The 19,048-nt window shown below is 37.9% G+C and overlaps 1 protein-coding gene across 4 annotated transcripts in view; it reads right to left on the bottom strand.

Annotated features, from left to right (window-relative positions):
* ATP8A1 (ATPase phospholipid transporting 8A1) overlaps nucleotides 1–19,048 on the bottom strand; it is a 251,337-nt gene that overhangs the window by 147,117 nt on the left and 85,172 nt on the right. For 3 of the 4 annotated variants that reach the window (XM_030801459.1, XM_003258634.2, XM_030801460.1), the window contains 2 exons: nucleotides 13,961–14,005; nucleotides 713–785 (listed from right to left, as the gene is read on the bottom strand). In XM_030801459.1, coding sequence (XP_030657319.1) covers nucleotides 713–785; nucleotides 13,961–14,005 — 118 coding nt within the window. The remainder of the gene's footprint in view (nucleotides 1–712; nucleotides 786–13,960; nucleotides 14,006–19,048) is intronic. The other variant, XM_003258635.2, reaches the window with a different exon arrangement.

Here is a 19,048-nt window from a genome sequence, read left to right as displayed (position 1 = left end):
AGCAATCAGTACTGACAAGGGCTTGGTGACTCAGAGATCTGGACATGGAGAGAAAAGAAGGCATCAAAGACAACCCTCTAATTCCTAGGAAGAGTCACAAGATAGATACAATATTGAATTGTATCCCAGAAGTTCAATAATCATTTAAAATGAAACAATTTGAAAAGACAGAATACTGATGAATGATAATATTAAAACCAAATAAATAACAACCATGAATTAATGTTGGCCAAGTAAAAAGGATTTGGCATAGATTTTGATAATTATTAAAAATGATGATGAGGCCAGGCATGGTGGCTCATGCCTATAATCCCAGCACTTTGGGAGGCTGAGGGGGTGGATCACCTGAGGTCAGGAGTTTAAGACCAGCCTGACCAACATGACGAAACCCTGTCTCTACTAAAATACAAAAATTAGCCAGGTGTGGTGGCGAGTGCCTGTAATCCCAGCTACTTGGGAGGCTGAGGCAGGAGAAATGGCTTGATTCTGGGAGGCAGAGGTTGTAGTGAGCCAAAATCACGCCACTGCACTCCAGCCCTGGTGAAAGAGTGAGACTCTGTCTCAAATAAATAAATAAATAAATAAATAAATAAATAAATAAAAGATAATGAAAGTAAAAAAAGAGAAATATATAAACAGAGAAGATAGTCCAGAGAAACATTCATTAGTTTTTATTCACCAACAAAAAAGATAATGGTTTTATGTAACTTACATGATTATTTTGGAGATTTTCCAGCAGTGATGAATCACTAAATGTTTTTTCGTCTCCAAACTGTGAGTTCTGCCTGAAGGGGGTAAAAAATAGAGTAAACCCAGTTCATTTATACCAGCCCACTGATCTATTTGTTAATGTACTTTATGAGTAAAGTGTTATGTCTCCAAACCCTTCATAAATTAAATGTAATTTGGCCTGCATTTCTAAATAAGACATCACAGATTTCATGATTGTATCATAAAATATATTCAAGCATTCTAAAATGTGAAAGATGTTTGCAGTGTAATGAAAAATAGTATTTTACAGTTCATTTTTTCTGGAGTTAAATTATATTGCAGCCACATGAAATCTGTAAAAATATAAAACTAAAACTATAAAAACACCTGGAACTGAATTTCTTCCACTTCCACAATATTTTCAATTTTTAGGATTCTAAGAATTAATGAAAGCTATTATACAAAATATTCTTTTATTTGAGTCATGAGAAATCTTTATATGTAGTGATGAAAACCATATGAAATATAAGAACATGAATAAACCATTTACGGATTATATCAACATCTATCATTAATATCTGAGCAAATATTTATAAACATATTACATTTGTTCTATAAATATAAGAACAAATAATAAAAGTATGGAATTTTTGTGTTGTGGCTATCTTCAGATGAGCAAATGTATTATGTACTTCATACGATATAAATGGAGTCAATTATCTCTGCAAACTAGCTATCATTTATCTCATGGCCATACAATTTAATATAAAAGTATTGATTCAAAGGAAAAACAAGGAACATAAGTGGGAATGTCAAAAGAAAAGGGTATAGTTCGCAAAATTTAGTGAAAATATATACATTTGAGCTTTAGTGCACAGAAGAAAATTTCAGATTTCACTGAGGGGAAAAAATGTGTCAAATACTAAACAATTATAATCCAGAAATCTTTTAATCATAACATTTACAGGTTATAAAGAGTATTATCAATGTCAACATGTCAGATATCAAGAATGTCATATTATAAAGGCAGCAGCTTGACAGGATGGAAAACTCATTGAAGAAAACAGAATTTGAAAGAAGAGAACATACACAGTATCTTCAATGAAACACATTTCTCCAGTAAACTTAAGGAGGAAGTTAGAATGTTTATAATGGAACACATATTTACGTGTAGTAATTTGGTCTATTAAAAATAAGAAAATACATCTTTATTAGCAGGTAGTAGTTTAGAATGATCAAAATATCCTTGGGGGCCAAAGTGAACACGTCATCATCATCATTATCATTATTTCTCTAATTTTAAAGATGAGGAAAAAAATCTAAGAAAAAGATAGCATATATTTATCCTTCAAATATTACCATTTATTAAAAAGAGTTCATTACTTGGGGCTTTATGAAATTTTCCTATTAAAATATATTCATAAATGGTTTGTAGCTGTACTTTTCTACTTGTTAAACAAATGTCAAGGAATATTCACAGTAACATCTTGCAAGAAGTCTATTTTCTTTCCAAAGAATTCCAGACTAAAAGCCGTTTAAATCTGAAGATACGCCTTATTCATCTCACCAATAATTCTTTCATTTTATAAATCAGTTACTATAATTGACTTAATTTTCAAACATATTTATATTTGAGTAGCTCTGGATATGCAACTGAAATATTTACATGGACATACCCCATTTTCCATTCAGTAATGAAGGTTCTGTCAAGGATAATGCTAAAAAAGAACTCTTCTTCTAGAAAGTGACTTCCTTACCAAGATAATTAAAAAAAAAAACCCAAAACAGGCTGGACACGGTGGCTCATGTCTGTAATCCCAGCACTTTGGGAGGCTGAGGTGAACAGATCACCTGAGGTCAGGAGTTCGAGACCAGCCTGGCCAACATGATGAAACCCCATCTCTACTAAAAATATAAAAATTAGTCAGGTGTGGTCCCAGCCACTTGGGAGGCTGAGGCATGAGAATCGCTTGAACCTGGGAGGTGGAGGTTGCGGTGAGCTGAAACTGCACCGCTGGACTCCACTCCAGCCTGGGTAATGGAGCAAGACGTCTCAAAAACAAAAACAAAAACATCAGAAACAAAAACCGGAAACAACTCATCCTCTAATCAGACAGCCTGGGTTGGATAACTCAGGCATGGAGCTTCTACCACTCCTCTCCAAAACTGTACAAAATATTTACTTTTAGTAAAAATAAACAGATAAAATTTGCAAGCTCGTATCAGTTAAAAATAAGAACCATCACATTAAAAGTAAAAATAATAGGACTGTTAGTCAAACTTTCACAAATAAAAATGCAAGTCAACATCAACATTTGGTTACATCTTTGCCTAGCAATTTTTGAGTGTCACTTTGCTCCCAAGAAGACAATGACATGGTATTTTGCAAGAAGCAATAAGGCAGGGAGTATCACAGTTAAGGTAAGGAGAACAGAGCAGGGAACCCACAATGTCATATAATTTGCAGCTTCTTTAGGCTGACTTAAAAGTTATGATACATTGTAACTACCCATTTTCTGATCATACAAAAATGAAGAATCTCTATAGCAATAAAAATTAAAATATTCAAAGAATATATGGCTTAATCAGTATAGTTGTCCTTGCATATGACAGTATGTACTAAGACTTTTTTTAAATTCAAAATTCATGTCAACAGGAGAGCCACCAGAGAAAAGGAATAAAAGAGCTGAATCCATACTTTTGACTTTGTAAACCAAAATAAACTCCAGATGGATCAATGATTTCATAAATGTACTAAAGATATGTGAAACTTTTTTTAAAAAAAAACTTAGGAATGGAAAAAGCTTAGATATCATATATAATTCAGAAAACATAATATATAAATCTGACTACATAAATCTAAATATTTCTGCATAGCAAAAACTATGGCAACAGGCCGGGTGCAGTAGCTCACACCTGTAATCCCAGCACTTTCGGGAGGCTGAGGCAGGAAGCCTGCTTGAGGCCAGGTGTTTGAAACCAGCCTGGGCAACACAGCAAGACCTGCCTCTGCAAAAAATTAAAAAATTAGCCAGGTCTGGTGGTATGCACCAGCTGGTGGTGTGCAATCCCAGCTACTTGGGAGGCAGAAGTGGGAGGATCCCTTGAGCTCTGGAGTTTGAGGCTGCAGTGAGCTATGATGGTACCACTGCACTCCTGCCTGGGTGACAGAGGAAGATCATTTCTTAAAACAAAACAAAACAAAACAAAACAAAACAAAACAAAACACAACCAACTTCTGCAAGAAAACTCAAAAGCTAAATGGCAAACTGGGAAAAAATATTTCCAACTTATAAAGGTTAATTTCCCTGGAATAAAAAGAATTACCAGAAATCAATTTACAAAAAGATCAACAATGAAGTACAACAATGAGCAAAGGATATAAACACACAATTCACAAGGAAGGAAATATAAATGGCTTTATATATACATTCAACTTTACCTCATAATGAGAGAAGTGAAATTTAAATGTATCATTGTGGCAAAAATAAAACTTGACAAATTTGTGCTGTTCTAATTGTATGAAAATAGTAAAGCATATATCATTGGTGAGAACATAAACTGTACAAATTCTAAAAGAAAAGCAATTGGGCAAAATTTAAAATTTAAAATACTTTGATTCAGTAATTCCAGTTCTAGGAATTTATATTAATTGTTTAACTGGTATAAAATACTGTATGTACAAATTTATACTTTGCAGTACTTGTTTTTTTGTTTTGATTTTTGAGACAGGGTCTCACTCTGTCACCCAGGCTGGAGTGCAATGGCACAATCTTGGCTCACTTGGAGTGTAGTGACACAATCTCAGCTCACTGCAACCTCCACTTCCTGGGTTCAAACGATTCTCCTGCCTCAGCCTCCCAAGTAGCTGGTATTACAGGCATGTGTCATCACTCTTGGCTAATTTTTGTATTTTTAGTAGACACAAGGTTTCGCCATGTTGGCCAGGCTGGTCTTGAACTCCTGACCTCAGGTGCCCACTCACCTCGGCCTCCCAAAGTGCTGGTATTACAGGCGTGAGCTACTGCACCCAACCCCTACAGTACATTTTTAATAGCAAAGAGTTAGGAAACACAAATGCCCGTCAGTAGTGTTGCTTAAAAATATTGTGGTGCATTTACAAACAAAGGGAAGCTTTTTATGGAATATGAAAAAATCTCAAAGATGCACTGTCAAATGAAAAGCTGGTGCAAAGCAGCATGTAGAGTATGCTTCACTTTCTGTAAAAATGAGAGAAAAAATAAATGTATGAATATTTATAGGAGAGATCGGTAAGGATACACTTGAAATTAGTCACACAGGCTGTCTTTGGTAGGGGAAATGGAGGGCTCTAAGACAGGGAGGGGATCAAAACCTTTTCTTTTACACTCTTTGAATTTGTAATATGTTAATGCATTGTGAACTTGAAAAATCAAATTTAAAACAAGTACAAAACCCATCAGTCATGTGAAATATATAAACACCCTACCTATACACTAAACGCACATTATACACATATACATATTACACTCATGCACACACGAAAAAGGCAGTATAATTTTAAAATAACATCGTTTTGTTGTTTGGGTTTTTGTTTTGTTTTTACAAAATTCATCACTTTAATGAGTAAGGAACAGGGAGGGCAGCTCACACATACCGCTAGAATGGGAACTCATGGTTGTGTACACATTTGAACACTTAAGCAAGCAGAATGACAAAGTACAAATTCTTTAACATTCCAAATGTCCTGAGTAGACAGAATTGTTTAACTACATAACATGCACATACAGGGAACTTCTTTATTTAGGAGCTGGTAGCCTGCACTTAGGGTTACACAGAGAAAAGTCTATTATTTTCAACACAGATCTAAATATTAGATCGGTGCAAAAGTAATTTGAGATTTTTGCCATTGAAAATCAATTGCAAAAACCACAATTACTTTTGCACCAACCTCGTATTTTTCACATTTAACAAGTTTTAAGTGGAAAAGTCAGGTTCTGAGTTTTCATATGTAGCTTTAATTTGTTTTAAACATGTTTATAACATGGATAGATAATGGGGCTATTAAGGTCATTTTCTGATATTGCGAGACAGTGCAAAATATATATGTAAATTCAAGCTAATATAGCCATTTTATTGGCTTAACGTAATTGAGTATTGGTTTGGGAGTGAAGAGACAGCTTGTTAGCACCAAGCCACACCAACGGGGACAAGTACACTTGCTTTTTATCCAGCGCATGCAGGGCTGCTGCTCAGGTGGGGTGCGCACTGGGACAGGTGCGCACTGGGCCCCGGGCTGGCCTGAAGAGCACTTATGGTCTCCTCAATTCCATTTCAAAGTTCATCACAAGGTCCAGGGTCAATAACCTTTTCCAGAAAGAGTTGTAATGTGGGGCCACTCACACTGAGATGTACATGCCAATGGCTCAAAGGTAGGCAGCCCTCCAGACATCCCTCTGGGAAAAGGCCTGAGGTCAGCTAGTGACTCGGGGACCCCTGGCTTACCCTCTGATGTCTGCTGTTCCCAAAGTAGTTCCACTCACAGTGATGGCCCACTCACAACCTCAACCACCCTGACACTGGTCTCTGTAGTTACAACTTTTCTTATCATATTTTCAGAATTATCTGCCCACTCCAATGAGTGGCTTCATGAATTGGATGAGGTCTGTCTCTAAGGCTTGTGAGACTTTTGTGGGGGGCTTGTAGTCCTTGGACACAGGGAGCCTCTGTAGGGAGCACCACCAGCTCATCTCAACAGGAAGTCACTGGCTCTTTGACTTAGACCTGCAGGGAGCTGAGCTCTGTGGCTCTTCCTCCTCTTGGAAGGAGTGGATCTCAATAGGGACCTAAAAACTGCTCCTAGCTCCCGCTCTGCCTCCATTTCTCTCCCTGTTTGGTAAGACGTTCATGAGGCTTTCCTGTGCCCTCCTGTGCAATTCCATAAGGTATGGGCCAGGTGTTAGTTGCACTAACACTGTAACACCTGAAGGTATTATAATGATGATCTAATGGTGGGCATCGTGACAAAAGTCTGGCTCTTGGAGCCCTCATCTTTCTGCTTTTTATAATCTGGTTCTTTAAGTTAACATAATTTTGATCCAATAGTAGAGGCTCAGGTTTCTTTTTTCTCTCAGATGTCAGAGGTGATGAAACACGCTGATGATATCTCCTATCTGTCTTAGAGTCTCTTCTATTTTGGAGGTCAGGTGAACACATGCCAGTGACACATGCTCTGTGGAATGCTTCACAAAGGACTTGGTATAAAGAACTGATGCAACACCACCTGTTCCATAGCCATGGCCATCAGCGGCAGGCAGAGATCCATGCTGGTGTCAAAGTTCCTTGCTGTGGCTGGTGTGAAGTGGAGGTGGTTGTCAGGGACGAGGCACCATGCACTATAGCCTGTCTGCAGTGGGCACCCTGTGTGACCTTAGAGGTTCTCCTGGGGGGCCCACTGCTGCTGCTGCTGCTGCTCCTGGGACCTCTGGCCTTGGGACCTGGCTAAGAAAGCATTGTTTTGGGGGAAAATTCTGCACCTCCTGCTTTTCAATGGTACAACTGGCAGTAAAGTCAACTCCACAGTAAAGTCCAAAAGTATGAGCAAGTGATTGAATTCAATAATAATATTTTTGTTAGATACTGGTTTTGACCAAAGTAATGAGGCCTAGTTTTCTATGTGATATTGTTTGGCTGTGTTCCCACCCAAATCTCATCTTGAACTCCCACATGTTGTAGGAGGGACCTGATAGGAGGCAATTGAACCATGGGGGCAGGTCTTTCCTGTGCTGTTCTCGTGATAGTGAATACATTTCACAAGATCTGATGGTTATTACAAGGGGGAGTTTTCCTGCACAAGCTCTCTTTGCCTGCTGGCATCCATGTAAGACATGACTTGCTCCTCCTTGCTTTCTGCCACGATCGTGAGGCTTACCCAGCCACGTGGAACTGTAAGTCCAATAAACGTCTTTCTTCTGTAAATTGCCCAGTCTCAGGTATGTCTTTATCAGCAGTGTGAAAACAGACTAATACATTAAACTGATACTAGTAGAGTGGGGCACTGCTGAAAAGATACCCGAAAACGTGGAAGTAACTTTGGAATTGGGTAATAGGCAGAGGTTGAAACAGTTTGGAGGACTCAGAAGAAGACAAGAAAATGTGGGAAAGTTTGGAACTTCCTAGAGACCTGAAGGACTTTGACTAAAGCCTGATAGTGATGTGGACAATAAGGTCCAGGCTGAGGTGGTCTCAGATGCAGACGAGGAACTTGTTGGGAGAAAAGGTGACTCTTGTTATGTTTAACAAAGAGACTGGTAGCATTTTGCCCCTGCCCTAGAGATTTGTGGAACTTTGAACTTGAGAGAGATGATTTAGGTATCTGGCGGAAGAAATTTCTAAGCAGCAAAGCATTCAATAGGTGACTTGGGTGCTGTTAAAGGCATTTAGTTTTATAAGAGAAGAAGAGCATAAACGTTTGGAAAATTTGCAGCCTGACAACGTGATAGAAAAGAAAAACCTATTTGCTGAGGAGAATTTGAAGCCGACTACAGAAATTTGCATAAGTAAGGAGGAGCCAAATATTAATCCCCAAGATAATGGGAAAAATGTCTCCAGGGCATGTCAGAGGTCTTGACGGCAGCCCCTCCCACCACAGGTCCAGAGGCTTGGGAGAAAATGTTTTCATGGGCCAGGGCCAGGGCCAGGGTCCCCATGCTGTGTGCAGTCTAGGACTTGGTGCTCTGTGTCACAGCCACTCCAGCCATAACTAAAAGGGGCCAAGGTACAGCTTGGGCTAGTGCTTCAGAGGGTGGAAGCCCCAAGTCTTGGCAGCTTTTATGCAGTGTTGAGCCTGTGGGTACACAGAAATCAAGAATTGAGATTTGGGCCAGGTGTGGTGGCTCACATCTGTAATCCTAGCACTTTGGGAAGCCATGGCAGGTGGACAGGTGTTCAAGACTAGCCCAGCCAACTGGGGAAACCCTGTCTCTACTAAAAATACTTAAAATTAGCTGGGTGTGGTGGCACATGCCTGTAATCCCAGCTACTCGGGAGGCTGAGGCAGGAGAATCACTTGAACCAAGGAGGAAAAGGTTGCAGTGAGCCAACATTGCACTACTGCACTCCAGCATGGACAAGAGAGCAGAACTCTGTCTGGGGAAAAAAAAAAAAAAAAGAATTGGGGTTTGGGAACCTCTGCCTAGACTTCAGATGTATGAAAATGCCTGGATGCCCAGGCAAAAGTTTGCTATAGGGGTGGGGCCCTCATGGAGAACCTCTGCTAGGGCAGTGCAGAAAGAAAGTGTGGGGTCAGAGCCCTCCCACCCCACCGAGTCCCTAGTGGAGCTGTGAGCAGAGGGCCACCATCCTCCAGACCCCAGAATGCTAGATCCACTAACAGCTTGCACCATGCAGCCAGAAAAGCCGCAGACACTCAATGACAGCTTGTGAAACAGCCAGGAGGGAGGCTGTACCCTGCAGAGCTACAGGGGTGGAGCTGCCCAAGGCAATGGGAACCCACCTCCTGCATCAGTGTGACCTGGATGTGAGATATGGAGTCAAAGGAGATCATTTTGGACCTTTAAGATTTGACTGCCCTGCTGGATTTTGGACTTGCGTGGGGCCTGTGGCCCCTTTGTTTTGGCCAATGTCTCTCATTTGGAATGGCTGTATTTATCCCATGCCTATACTCCCATTGTATCTAGGAAGTAAGTAACTTGCTTTTGATTTTACAGGCTCATAGGCAGAAGGGACTTGCCTTGTCTTGGATGAGACTTTGGACTGTGGACTTCTCAGTTAATGCTGAAATGAGTTAAGACTTTGGGGGATTGTCAGGAAGGCATGATTGGTTTTGAAATGTGAGGATATAAGATTTGGGAGGGGCTAGGGCGGAATGATACGGTTTGGCTGTGTCCCCACCCAAATCTCATCTTGAATTCCCACGTGTTATGGGAGGGACCTGGTGGGAGGTAACTGAATCATGGGGACAGGTCTTTCCTGTGCTGTTCTCGTGACAGTGAATTAAGTCTCATGAGATCTTATGGTTCCTGCACAAGCTCTCTCTTTGCATGCTGCCATCCACATAAGACATGACTTACTCCTCCTTGCCTTCTGCCATGATTGTGAGGCTTCCCCAGCCACATGGAACTGTAAATTCAATTAAACCTCTTTCTTTTGTCAATTGTCTGGTCTTGGGTATGTCTTTATCAGTAAAACAGACTAATACACTATGTGACTCAACGTCTTTCTAAAGGCAATTACAAAAGAGGAATTTCAAAAACATTCTGTGAAATGGTTGCCTTACTAGAATAAATAAACTACCTGCCAAGGTGACTGCTTTGAAGACTAACATTAATTTGGATGTGTTAGATCCCTTTGTTATACAGTCACACCTGGAAGAATGTTTTAGTGAGCCTAGCTTTTGCAGCAGAATAAATGAATACTACTCACTTCATACATAATTATAGACCAGAATGAAATGAGAAAATAAATAAGACCAGAGGATAGAAAATACAGTGTAGTACTATCCACTGATAGTGTGATAATACTAAAAACCCCAGTGAAATGACTAAGCACAGAACACTTTAAGGTGATCCTTCTGGGGAATCACCCTCATTAGCACTTACTTAAACAATTATTAACAAGAATAATGTGAAACTATATTAAACAGCTGAGAAAAAACAAATAATATGTTATTTTGGATTTGCTTCAAAATGACAGTGGGGGAAAGGCATAAATGAACTGGTCTTAAGTGCATATTATTGAAGCAGGTGGATCAGTACATCTGTCTGCTTTTGTTCATGCTTAAAATTTTCCACAACAGAAGACAGAAAATGATAAAAATAATTATAGAAATATATAGTTTTAGAAAATAAGCATATCTTTGGGCTACATTGATGTTAAGAATAAATAGATTCACCCCTTCAATCCGAAGTGTTGATACTATCAATCTAGAGAAGTAGATTTTTAATAAAAAGGAATTAATCTGTGAGGTTATATGCTAGCTGATGGTTCTCGGCAATGAGGAGAAAACCAGGTTAATTTGCAGTAGGTAGCTACTGGTTGGGAAATAGTTTTATCTTTATAAACTATTTATATTAACATACCTCAGCGAGTAGAGCTACAACCATCATCTGATTATCTTTAATGTTAACAGAATATGTGGAAAGACTTAATACATTATAGGTTTGCCTTCAAACTAAATGTAAACATGTAATCTACATGTATCTAAGAGGTAATTATGTTTTTTTAATTTGGCATTTTTGTGAATACTGGTTCAAGTAGGGCAGTAAAATACATACAAGCTCATGGGTTTTCTACACGGAATTCAATGAACTTTACATGAAACTGAAGCTGCCGAACAGCCAGATTGGAATGCCCTTTCAGATTTTGGATTTATAGAGTCATCTACACTCTTTACTCCAGAAGATCAGCATGAACATGCAGTCAGATGCCTGGAGCACAGGATTCAACTGGGATCACACTTTTGATCTTGGTTTAATTGGCAATGTGAAACCAAGTGGATGAGGTTGGGCAAATGCTCAAAGTTGTGCAAAGTTGTATGCCCTCATGCTAACTTTACACAAACTTGTTAAATTTTACCTGCTGAATCTGCTCTTGCCTAACACCACAAGAAATTTACTGAAAGAAATTCTAGGTTCAAAAATATTAAATGAAAAAGAGAAATATCAAGGTAAACTGACTGAAATTTCAAGGATATCTTGTGATCTAAAAAGCAGATATTCTTTTTTTTTTTTTTTTGAGACGGAGTCTCGCTCTGTCGCCCAGGCTGGAGTGCAGTGGCGCAGTCTTGGCTCACTGCAAGCTCAAAAGCAGATATTCTTTAAAGTTATTTAGAGTCTATAGGATGTAATGTAACCAGTACTGTTTTATAACCAGGCTGATGTAGGTTTCGACTCTCACATCTACTTGTTTTTATAATTTGGGGCAAACTGCTTATTAGCTTCTCTGCCTGAATTTCACCAACTTTAAAATGGCCATGTCAAATATGTCATGAGGATTAAGTGAGAGCACCAGAACGCTCAGTGTGGGCTTACTATGTGCAGACACTATCCAAAGCACTACACAAGCAGAGCTCATCTAATCTTCAAAACCTCCTGATGATGCAACTACTATTATTATCTACATTCTTCCAGATGAGGACGTTCAGGCAAAGCGTTAAGTAACTTGTTCAATAGCACCAGTACAATGAAAATCTGAACTTGGTTGCTTAGTATCCAAAGCCCACATCTTTCAACACTCCACATAACCTTGGACACAGTAGCAGCTCAGGAAACACTTGTTCTTTCATTTTTGCAGGCCTATAGGTAATTACTTACTTTATAGATGGAGAATCCAAGTATATATTTAAAATAAAGCTTGAGGCTGGGCATGGTGGCTGACACCTGTAATCCCAGCACTTTGGGAGGCTGAGGCGGGCAGATAACCTGAGGTCAGGAGTTTAAGACTAGCCTGGCCAACATAGTAAAACCCCGTCTCTGCTAAAAACACAAAAATTAGCCAGGTGTGGTGGTGCATGCCTGTAGTCCCAGCTACTCGGGAGGCTGAGGCAGGAGAATCACTTGAACCTGGGAGGTGGAGGTTGCAGTGAGCTGAGATTGTGCCACTGCACTCCAGCCTGGGTGACAGAGTGAGACTCCATCTTAACAAACAACTCACTTTACTGTAAAAGTGCCTTCCCTATTGTTATTTTTTAAAATCATTACTATCTAAGCTTATATGTAACTATAAGTAGAAATGTACAAGCAATTTATGACAAAGCTGACATTTCTTATTTGGAGTTACCTAGTTTAGAATATCAAGTTTTCCAAAAGGGTGTTTTACAAAAAGAACTTACTAAACTAGATAAAATAACATCCTCTCTTTCCAGCACCAATAAAAGTTATGAAAAAACCTCTACTGAAAGTAGAATATTTTGAATGACGTGAGTAAACAAATATCAATTTTTAACATTTCCTTCCAACGTTAAGAAAAATATGGAGAAGGCAATTTATTGTTAGGAGTAACTGAGTTATTTTAGAGGATATGTATATCACTTCTACACTAATGAACAATATTTAAAATTAATAGAGTTATGTTAATGTTATAGAAAAGCAGATATAGTCAAAATTTTAACTACTTCTCAAAGGATTAAATAAGAGAGAATATATACAATATTAAACTTGAATTATCCACTAATAGTAAGATGCTTTGGTACATTTAAAAATATTAAAAATTACTTGTGTGTAGGTGTCAAAATGTACGACACTCCAAGCAATGGGCGTGTGGTGTCTCATCAGTTGTCACAAGAACCAAACAGCTGCCTGTCATTAACCCTAGGTGTTGTGAGATTTACTGAAAATTTTTACCAAATCTTTACTTCACTGAAATAAATTCCCTGTTGAAAAATATTTAAATGATGTTATTCGACTTCAAAGTATATTGAAAATGTGGCTTCGTCACCAAATACATGAGTAATATGAAAAATAAAAATGTAATGACCTATAAATTCTCAGTTTTCTAAAGTTACCAACATTAAAGGAACGTATTTCCTGAAATTTCATTTGCCCACCAACTCATCATGAATTATAGAAATATCAAAATAAATCTGCACTATCCAAGATGAAAATATAAATTCACAAAGGGGAGGAATTTTAAGGTAAAACCAACAGAAAACTCATAAAGTAGTGAAATTAAACCCATAAAATGCTGTCTTTAATGATGCCAAAATTAAATATAGTAAAGTTAACTCTAGTGCTTGGTAGCATAGTTTTCTAACATTTAGTGCAGATTTTAAAAATGTTCACTTCATAGCCTGCATACAGACTTATTAGAATAATCGTAAGAAACACAGAAGGAAATTTCCACTGCTTGGGTATGTTTCAGTAGCCTCTTTTGGTAGCTCTGTAAAGTACATAAGTAGTGGCAGAAGGTGGCAGTACTGAGCTAGAAAAACCTCAGACGGCTTCAGGAGCTGTAGCTGAGACCTGAGGTAGTCCAAAGCCCACACTCTGGAATTGATCATTAGACTTTATTATAAATAATGTAAAACTCTGGCAAACCTAATCTATAAACTACATGTTTCTCCATCAAAAATCAGGAATATTCAATAGATTTCAAGAAATATCTACTTTACAGCATTGTTACCCTAACTGCTCAGCAATATTTTATTTATATATATATATTTATATAAAAGAGAGTGAAATGTGTCTTACAAAACAATAAAATGCAAACCTTTTATAGGGATCAACGAGGTGGGAAGTTCTATAGAGCTTACCATTCATCAGGAGAGCAGCCATAATCCTCAGGTTCAGGGACATGGCTTCAGAAAGCAAGGAGAGAGGCAGAAAGAGAGGAAAAATAATCACAGAAAGGCTGGAAACATAAAACCACGAAGAAGGGAAGTATAAAAAGATGGATCACCGAAAAGCTAACAAAATGCACTTTTAGTTGAATCTGAAAGAATGGCAGTTAGTACAGCAAACAGAACATAATGATTCATGGTAGCTGAGCAGGTTTACAAAGTTATCCTGTAACTGTATAGCCAATTTGCCTCTTCACCACAACATTTACTGATTTTATCCACAAAATTCATAATTTAGTAGGAATTATTTCAACTTAGCAGTTGAAATGCTAAAGCCAATGGAAAATTAATCATATGTGTTATATAATCAGAATAAAGTGTTTTAAGGTAACAAACATGCTAATATCTTGAAACAAATTATCACACTAATAAAATTTGTCAAATACATTTTAGAAGTAACTTTGGCTACCATGAGATGATGGTTACTTCAACAGGTACATTAAAGTAAAAGTTACCTGCATTTCTATAATTAAATGGAACCTTAGTTTAAGAGTTTAAATGATATTCAAAAATTTTCACTTAAACTATAATTCACTCATTAAAACACTATCTCAAACAGAAAACATACTCATCAATATCTTCTTTAATTTCATCCATTCGCTCATCTGAACACTAGGAAAGTCTGATAGAAGTATTTCATTTCAGCCAGTCATGTATTCAATTGGAAGGGGCCCATGATACATGACAGACCAGATTTTTTTATTTTCCATTTTTTTCATAATATAATCATATACTTTTCCTGTAAATTTATTAGACATGGAGTTTTAAAATGCAGAGTTCAGTACAAATGAAAAGTCACTGTTATTTTTGACGAATATACAATAAACTTTGTTAAAAACTCATGGGATCCTTCACTCCCTAAAAGTTCAATCTTTCATCAACCCAGCCAAAGCAGGGACTTCATCATTCCAAGCACCTCTTCCACTACCAAAACATTAATTTGCTTCCAGTGCAGTATCCACTATATCACTCCAATCACAATGGAGGTGGTCCCTTTTATACTCACTATTCTCTCTCCTACCAAAGGGCTTTTGTGCCTGCTTAAGAAGAAGGGCTAATCAAGCCCTTTGTGGGCTGGACTCCAAGAAAAGGAGTTGGCGTGCTGCAAAGCTCTGTGGAAACTGGCTGCAACTCCATGTTTAAAGCAATCACTTCTGATTAACCTCAAGGCTTGGACCCTAGCCCATGGACTGTGCCAGGGAAGGGCCTGGTACTACCCAAGCAACACTGTGCATAGTCCTGCCAAGCTGCACTAGCCCCGATCTCATACCAGGACAGGGGATAAAGTTTCCCAAGTCATGCAGCTTAAAAGCTCCAGAGCTCAAGTGTCAGAGACCCTCTCCCCAACTCTGGTGCAGCCCTGGAAGAATGCTGAGCACTACCTAGAGCCTGATGAGCAGTAGGTGGCCTGCATACCTGCCACTGATCCTATATGCAAGTTTCCCTGTGATTGCTACTCCAGAAGCTCTGGTGTCTACGTGGTATCTGGCTTTTTGCCTTTGTATGTGCCAGTGCTATAAAATCTACCTGGTAAGTTCTTCACTTAATCAAATTCATTCTTAGATCTCAACTCCAGAATCACTTTCTTAGGGCATATTTCCCTGCTTTCCCTGTTTAGATCAAACCACGCATCATAGCCTCAAATAGACCTCTATGCTGTGTTAGGACTTTATATTTGTCTGTACAATTACTTAATTAGCATCCACTAACTGCCAATTAGACTATACACTTTAGGCAGGAGGAAATCACGTGAACTTTTGCCTATTTTACCTCCATCATCTATCAAAGTGTCACATACATCAACACTTGAGATATGGAGATAAATAAATGAATGGGGTTGACTAGAATTTATCACAAGTCATGGTGAGCAGTAAGATAAACATGGTTGTAACAAGATCGTAGGGGACAGTATTATGATAGTGAAATTTCTCGTGGTGAATCTCTTCTTGAGGTTAAAGAAATAGCCGATCCTTCCAGCAAATATATAGCTAAACCAAATATTGTCAAGTAAAGTTATTCACATAGTATGTTCATATATAAAGATTGCTTTTAAAAACTTATTTTTCATTTAAAGGGAAAATGCAAATGATGTTTTTAATACGAATTAAATGCCTTGTCCACACAAAAAAGCATTATTTAGTTTGCTTAAAAGAATTTCTTTTTATAGACTGTACCTTGCTAAGCCTCATCCAACTTATTCTAAAAGGTCTAAATTTTTTTTTACAAAGATGGCACTTAGGACTGTATCCCAGAATCTTCACTCTATTGAGATTTGTAGCCACTGAACAGAGAAACTGCTTACCTATTCCGGGTATTCAAGTAACTATTATAAAACTGACTTATTCCCTACAGGAAGCAATTAGCTGAAATGATACTTTAATAACTAATGTTTACAGTAAAATGTCTGGTTTGTCATAAGTTAAATTTACAAATGATATCACAATTCACTTATATTTTACTGTAATTGTCCCATAAAAAGATCTAATAAAATAATCTAATAATTTTACAGTGCATTCCTAACTAAAAGTTGATTTCTACAAGATAATCATAATTGGCAACTATGTACAAATCTTTTTTATTTTATTGCCCATCATGAATCCAATTTGGGGCAAAGGTTCAGGGAAATGAAAGAAAATTTATTAAAAAATTCGGATGCACTGTTTTACGTGTTAATTATAATTTTCTTACAAACATATGGAATACACAGAACTAGGTAAGAATTATACTATCAGGAAACTTCAAGGCTTATTCTTCTGATAAGACACAACAGAACTCACTTGAACCCTATCTGGGGTGAAACTGAGCTGTACCTGATGTCTTGGCAACACTGAGGTAAAATCAGCTCTGCACTTGTAACCCCAAAGGCTATGAAATTTTGTGTTGCTCTCTGGTTTTGCCACCTCCCTAGGGGGATAAACACCTTTCTTCCACTGGGGTTAGAAGTGCTCATACATAATAGTTCCCATATTAAGCAATTGTTAAATGCTGCTCTGGGGAAAATAGGATAGCAAAGCCAGGTCATTTCCCCCATCTAGATTCCCATAATCCAAGAGTGCCCAGAGGAAATCCACACAGAAAAGTGCTTGACAGTAATTACTCTCTCTCACCCCTTCACATCCAACCATGGAGACTGGCTGTAATTAAGTAACAGTGTTATTTTCCCTGCTGTAAATGTGTGGTCAAGTCAGAAGTCATGGTTTCTCCAAAACTTTCAGACATCAACAATCCAATAATCCACCAGGATGTGTTTGGGAGGGAACACTGATAAAAACTCCAGGTTAAGGATGCCTAAAAGCACATACACAAACATGATCACTGGAAGCAGTTTAACTAGCTTTACTCTACACGGCTTCTGGTATCCTTGAAAATACGATACCATAAGTAAAAAGGAAACAGATTTCGGCTTATACAGTTAAAATTTGCAAACAAATAAACTTCTGTTTATTTCTAAACATTATGTTAGATTTCATATCTGGAAAAGGACCTTAGAAATGGTTTGGTCTCACTATCCACATCTTAAAGAGTAGGGAATATCTGAAAATAGATTTTCTAGGATTACATGGTAAATTCTAGATAAAGCCAGAACTCATGGCTTCTGACTGTATCTCAGGATTAAGAAATATTATTTCCTCAAGAAGAAATTCACTTCACTGGCAATTTAATCTCAATGATGACAATACTGAGCTCAGACCCACCCTATAACAGCTGTTAATGATGACACTGTCAACAGACACAGATGGGCACTGCTCTTTAGAACTACTGCCTAGGAGTGTTTAAGGACCTCTTCCAAGAATAAGAAAAAACCTGATAAAATGCAGAAGAAAACAGAGGCTAGATCTGATTTTAGCTTTCTGTTCTGATAATGTCACAATCAATAATTACTAATTTGATGAACCTGCTTATTGAATTAAAAATCACACAAAGTAAAAAACAATGCCAATTATTAAACAGGTCATTGTGGAAATACCAGTTATGAATGAATACAGAATTTGTGTAAAAAAATCATCATAAATCTGACAACTCTAGAATTGCAACAGGCTTTCCTTTTCTCCTCTGGGATGATTGTGGGTAGAATATATAAGCACAAGATGTCAAAAAGTGTGGCTGCAACTCTCCTGCTCCAGTAGCAATTTGTTGGGAGGAGGGTGGAGGAGCCAGGTGAGCCTCTTTCATGTAAGGAGATTAGGACATCTTCAGATGAAGAAGAAAGATGAAAAACAGCACCCGGCTCAGGAAACAGTAAGTATGCTTCTTAAATCAACAGCCTGTCTTTACAGTGTGAAAAAGCCACTCAACTGTCTTTTTAACCTCGTTTATACATATAGTTTAAAGTCATTTCTAGTCATGCTCTCGTAACACAAAGAACAAGGATATCTAGAATAACCATACGCTTTTGGGATTTTTCGTGAAGTGTTTATTTATAATTTTAACTAAGGCATTCTCAAAATATAACACTCTTTGTCACTGGCTTACTGCTCAGTTAGTGGGGAAGAGTGGGTGCGAGCCAGAAAACCTAGAAGCAAGTGTCCATGCTTGTATGAGTAGGAGGCTGATATTTACTAGTCTCACTTCTAGGTAGATAAGGATAATTGGCAAGTGTGACAATAGGCCAATGTCAACCAGCCAGGAGAGTGTTTCACCTTTTGATGCCTTTGCTGGGAAATGTAGAAATTAATTTTCTCACATTATCCTAAAAAATATTTTAAAAAGAAGGCTATGGAACAGCTTGTAAGCATACCTGGAAGTAAGAAATAAAATTAAATGGGTGCTCAACAAGCAATTCTAAAGAACATTAACAGCCTGATAAAAGTTTCTGATGATATTAATTATCCTCCAGATTCAAGAGTTTCATGTCTCCACCTCCTTTCCATCATCAGAATTTTAGATTGCTCTATGACTGCAAAAAGGAGAGATGATAGAAGAAAAAAAAGTATCAAAAGGGATAACTGTCACTATTTTAACTTGAAAACTACTCAAGGCTTGATTATCTGTCCTTACCAG

The sequence above is a fragment of the Nomascus leucogenys genome, chromosome 20, assembly GCF_006542625.1.
Source record: "Nomascus leucogenys isolate Asia chromosome 20, Asia_NLE_v1, whole genome shotgun sequence".
Classification (NCBI taxonomy): Eukaryota; Metazoa; Chordata; class Mammalia; order Primates; family Hylobatidae; genus Nomascus; species Nomascus leucogenys.
The sequence above is the reverse complement of the archived record's forward strand: the minus strand, read 5'-3'. Positions and strand labels throughout refer to the sequence as shown.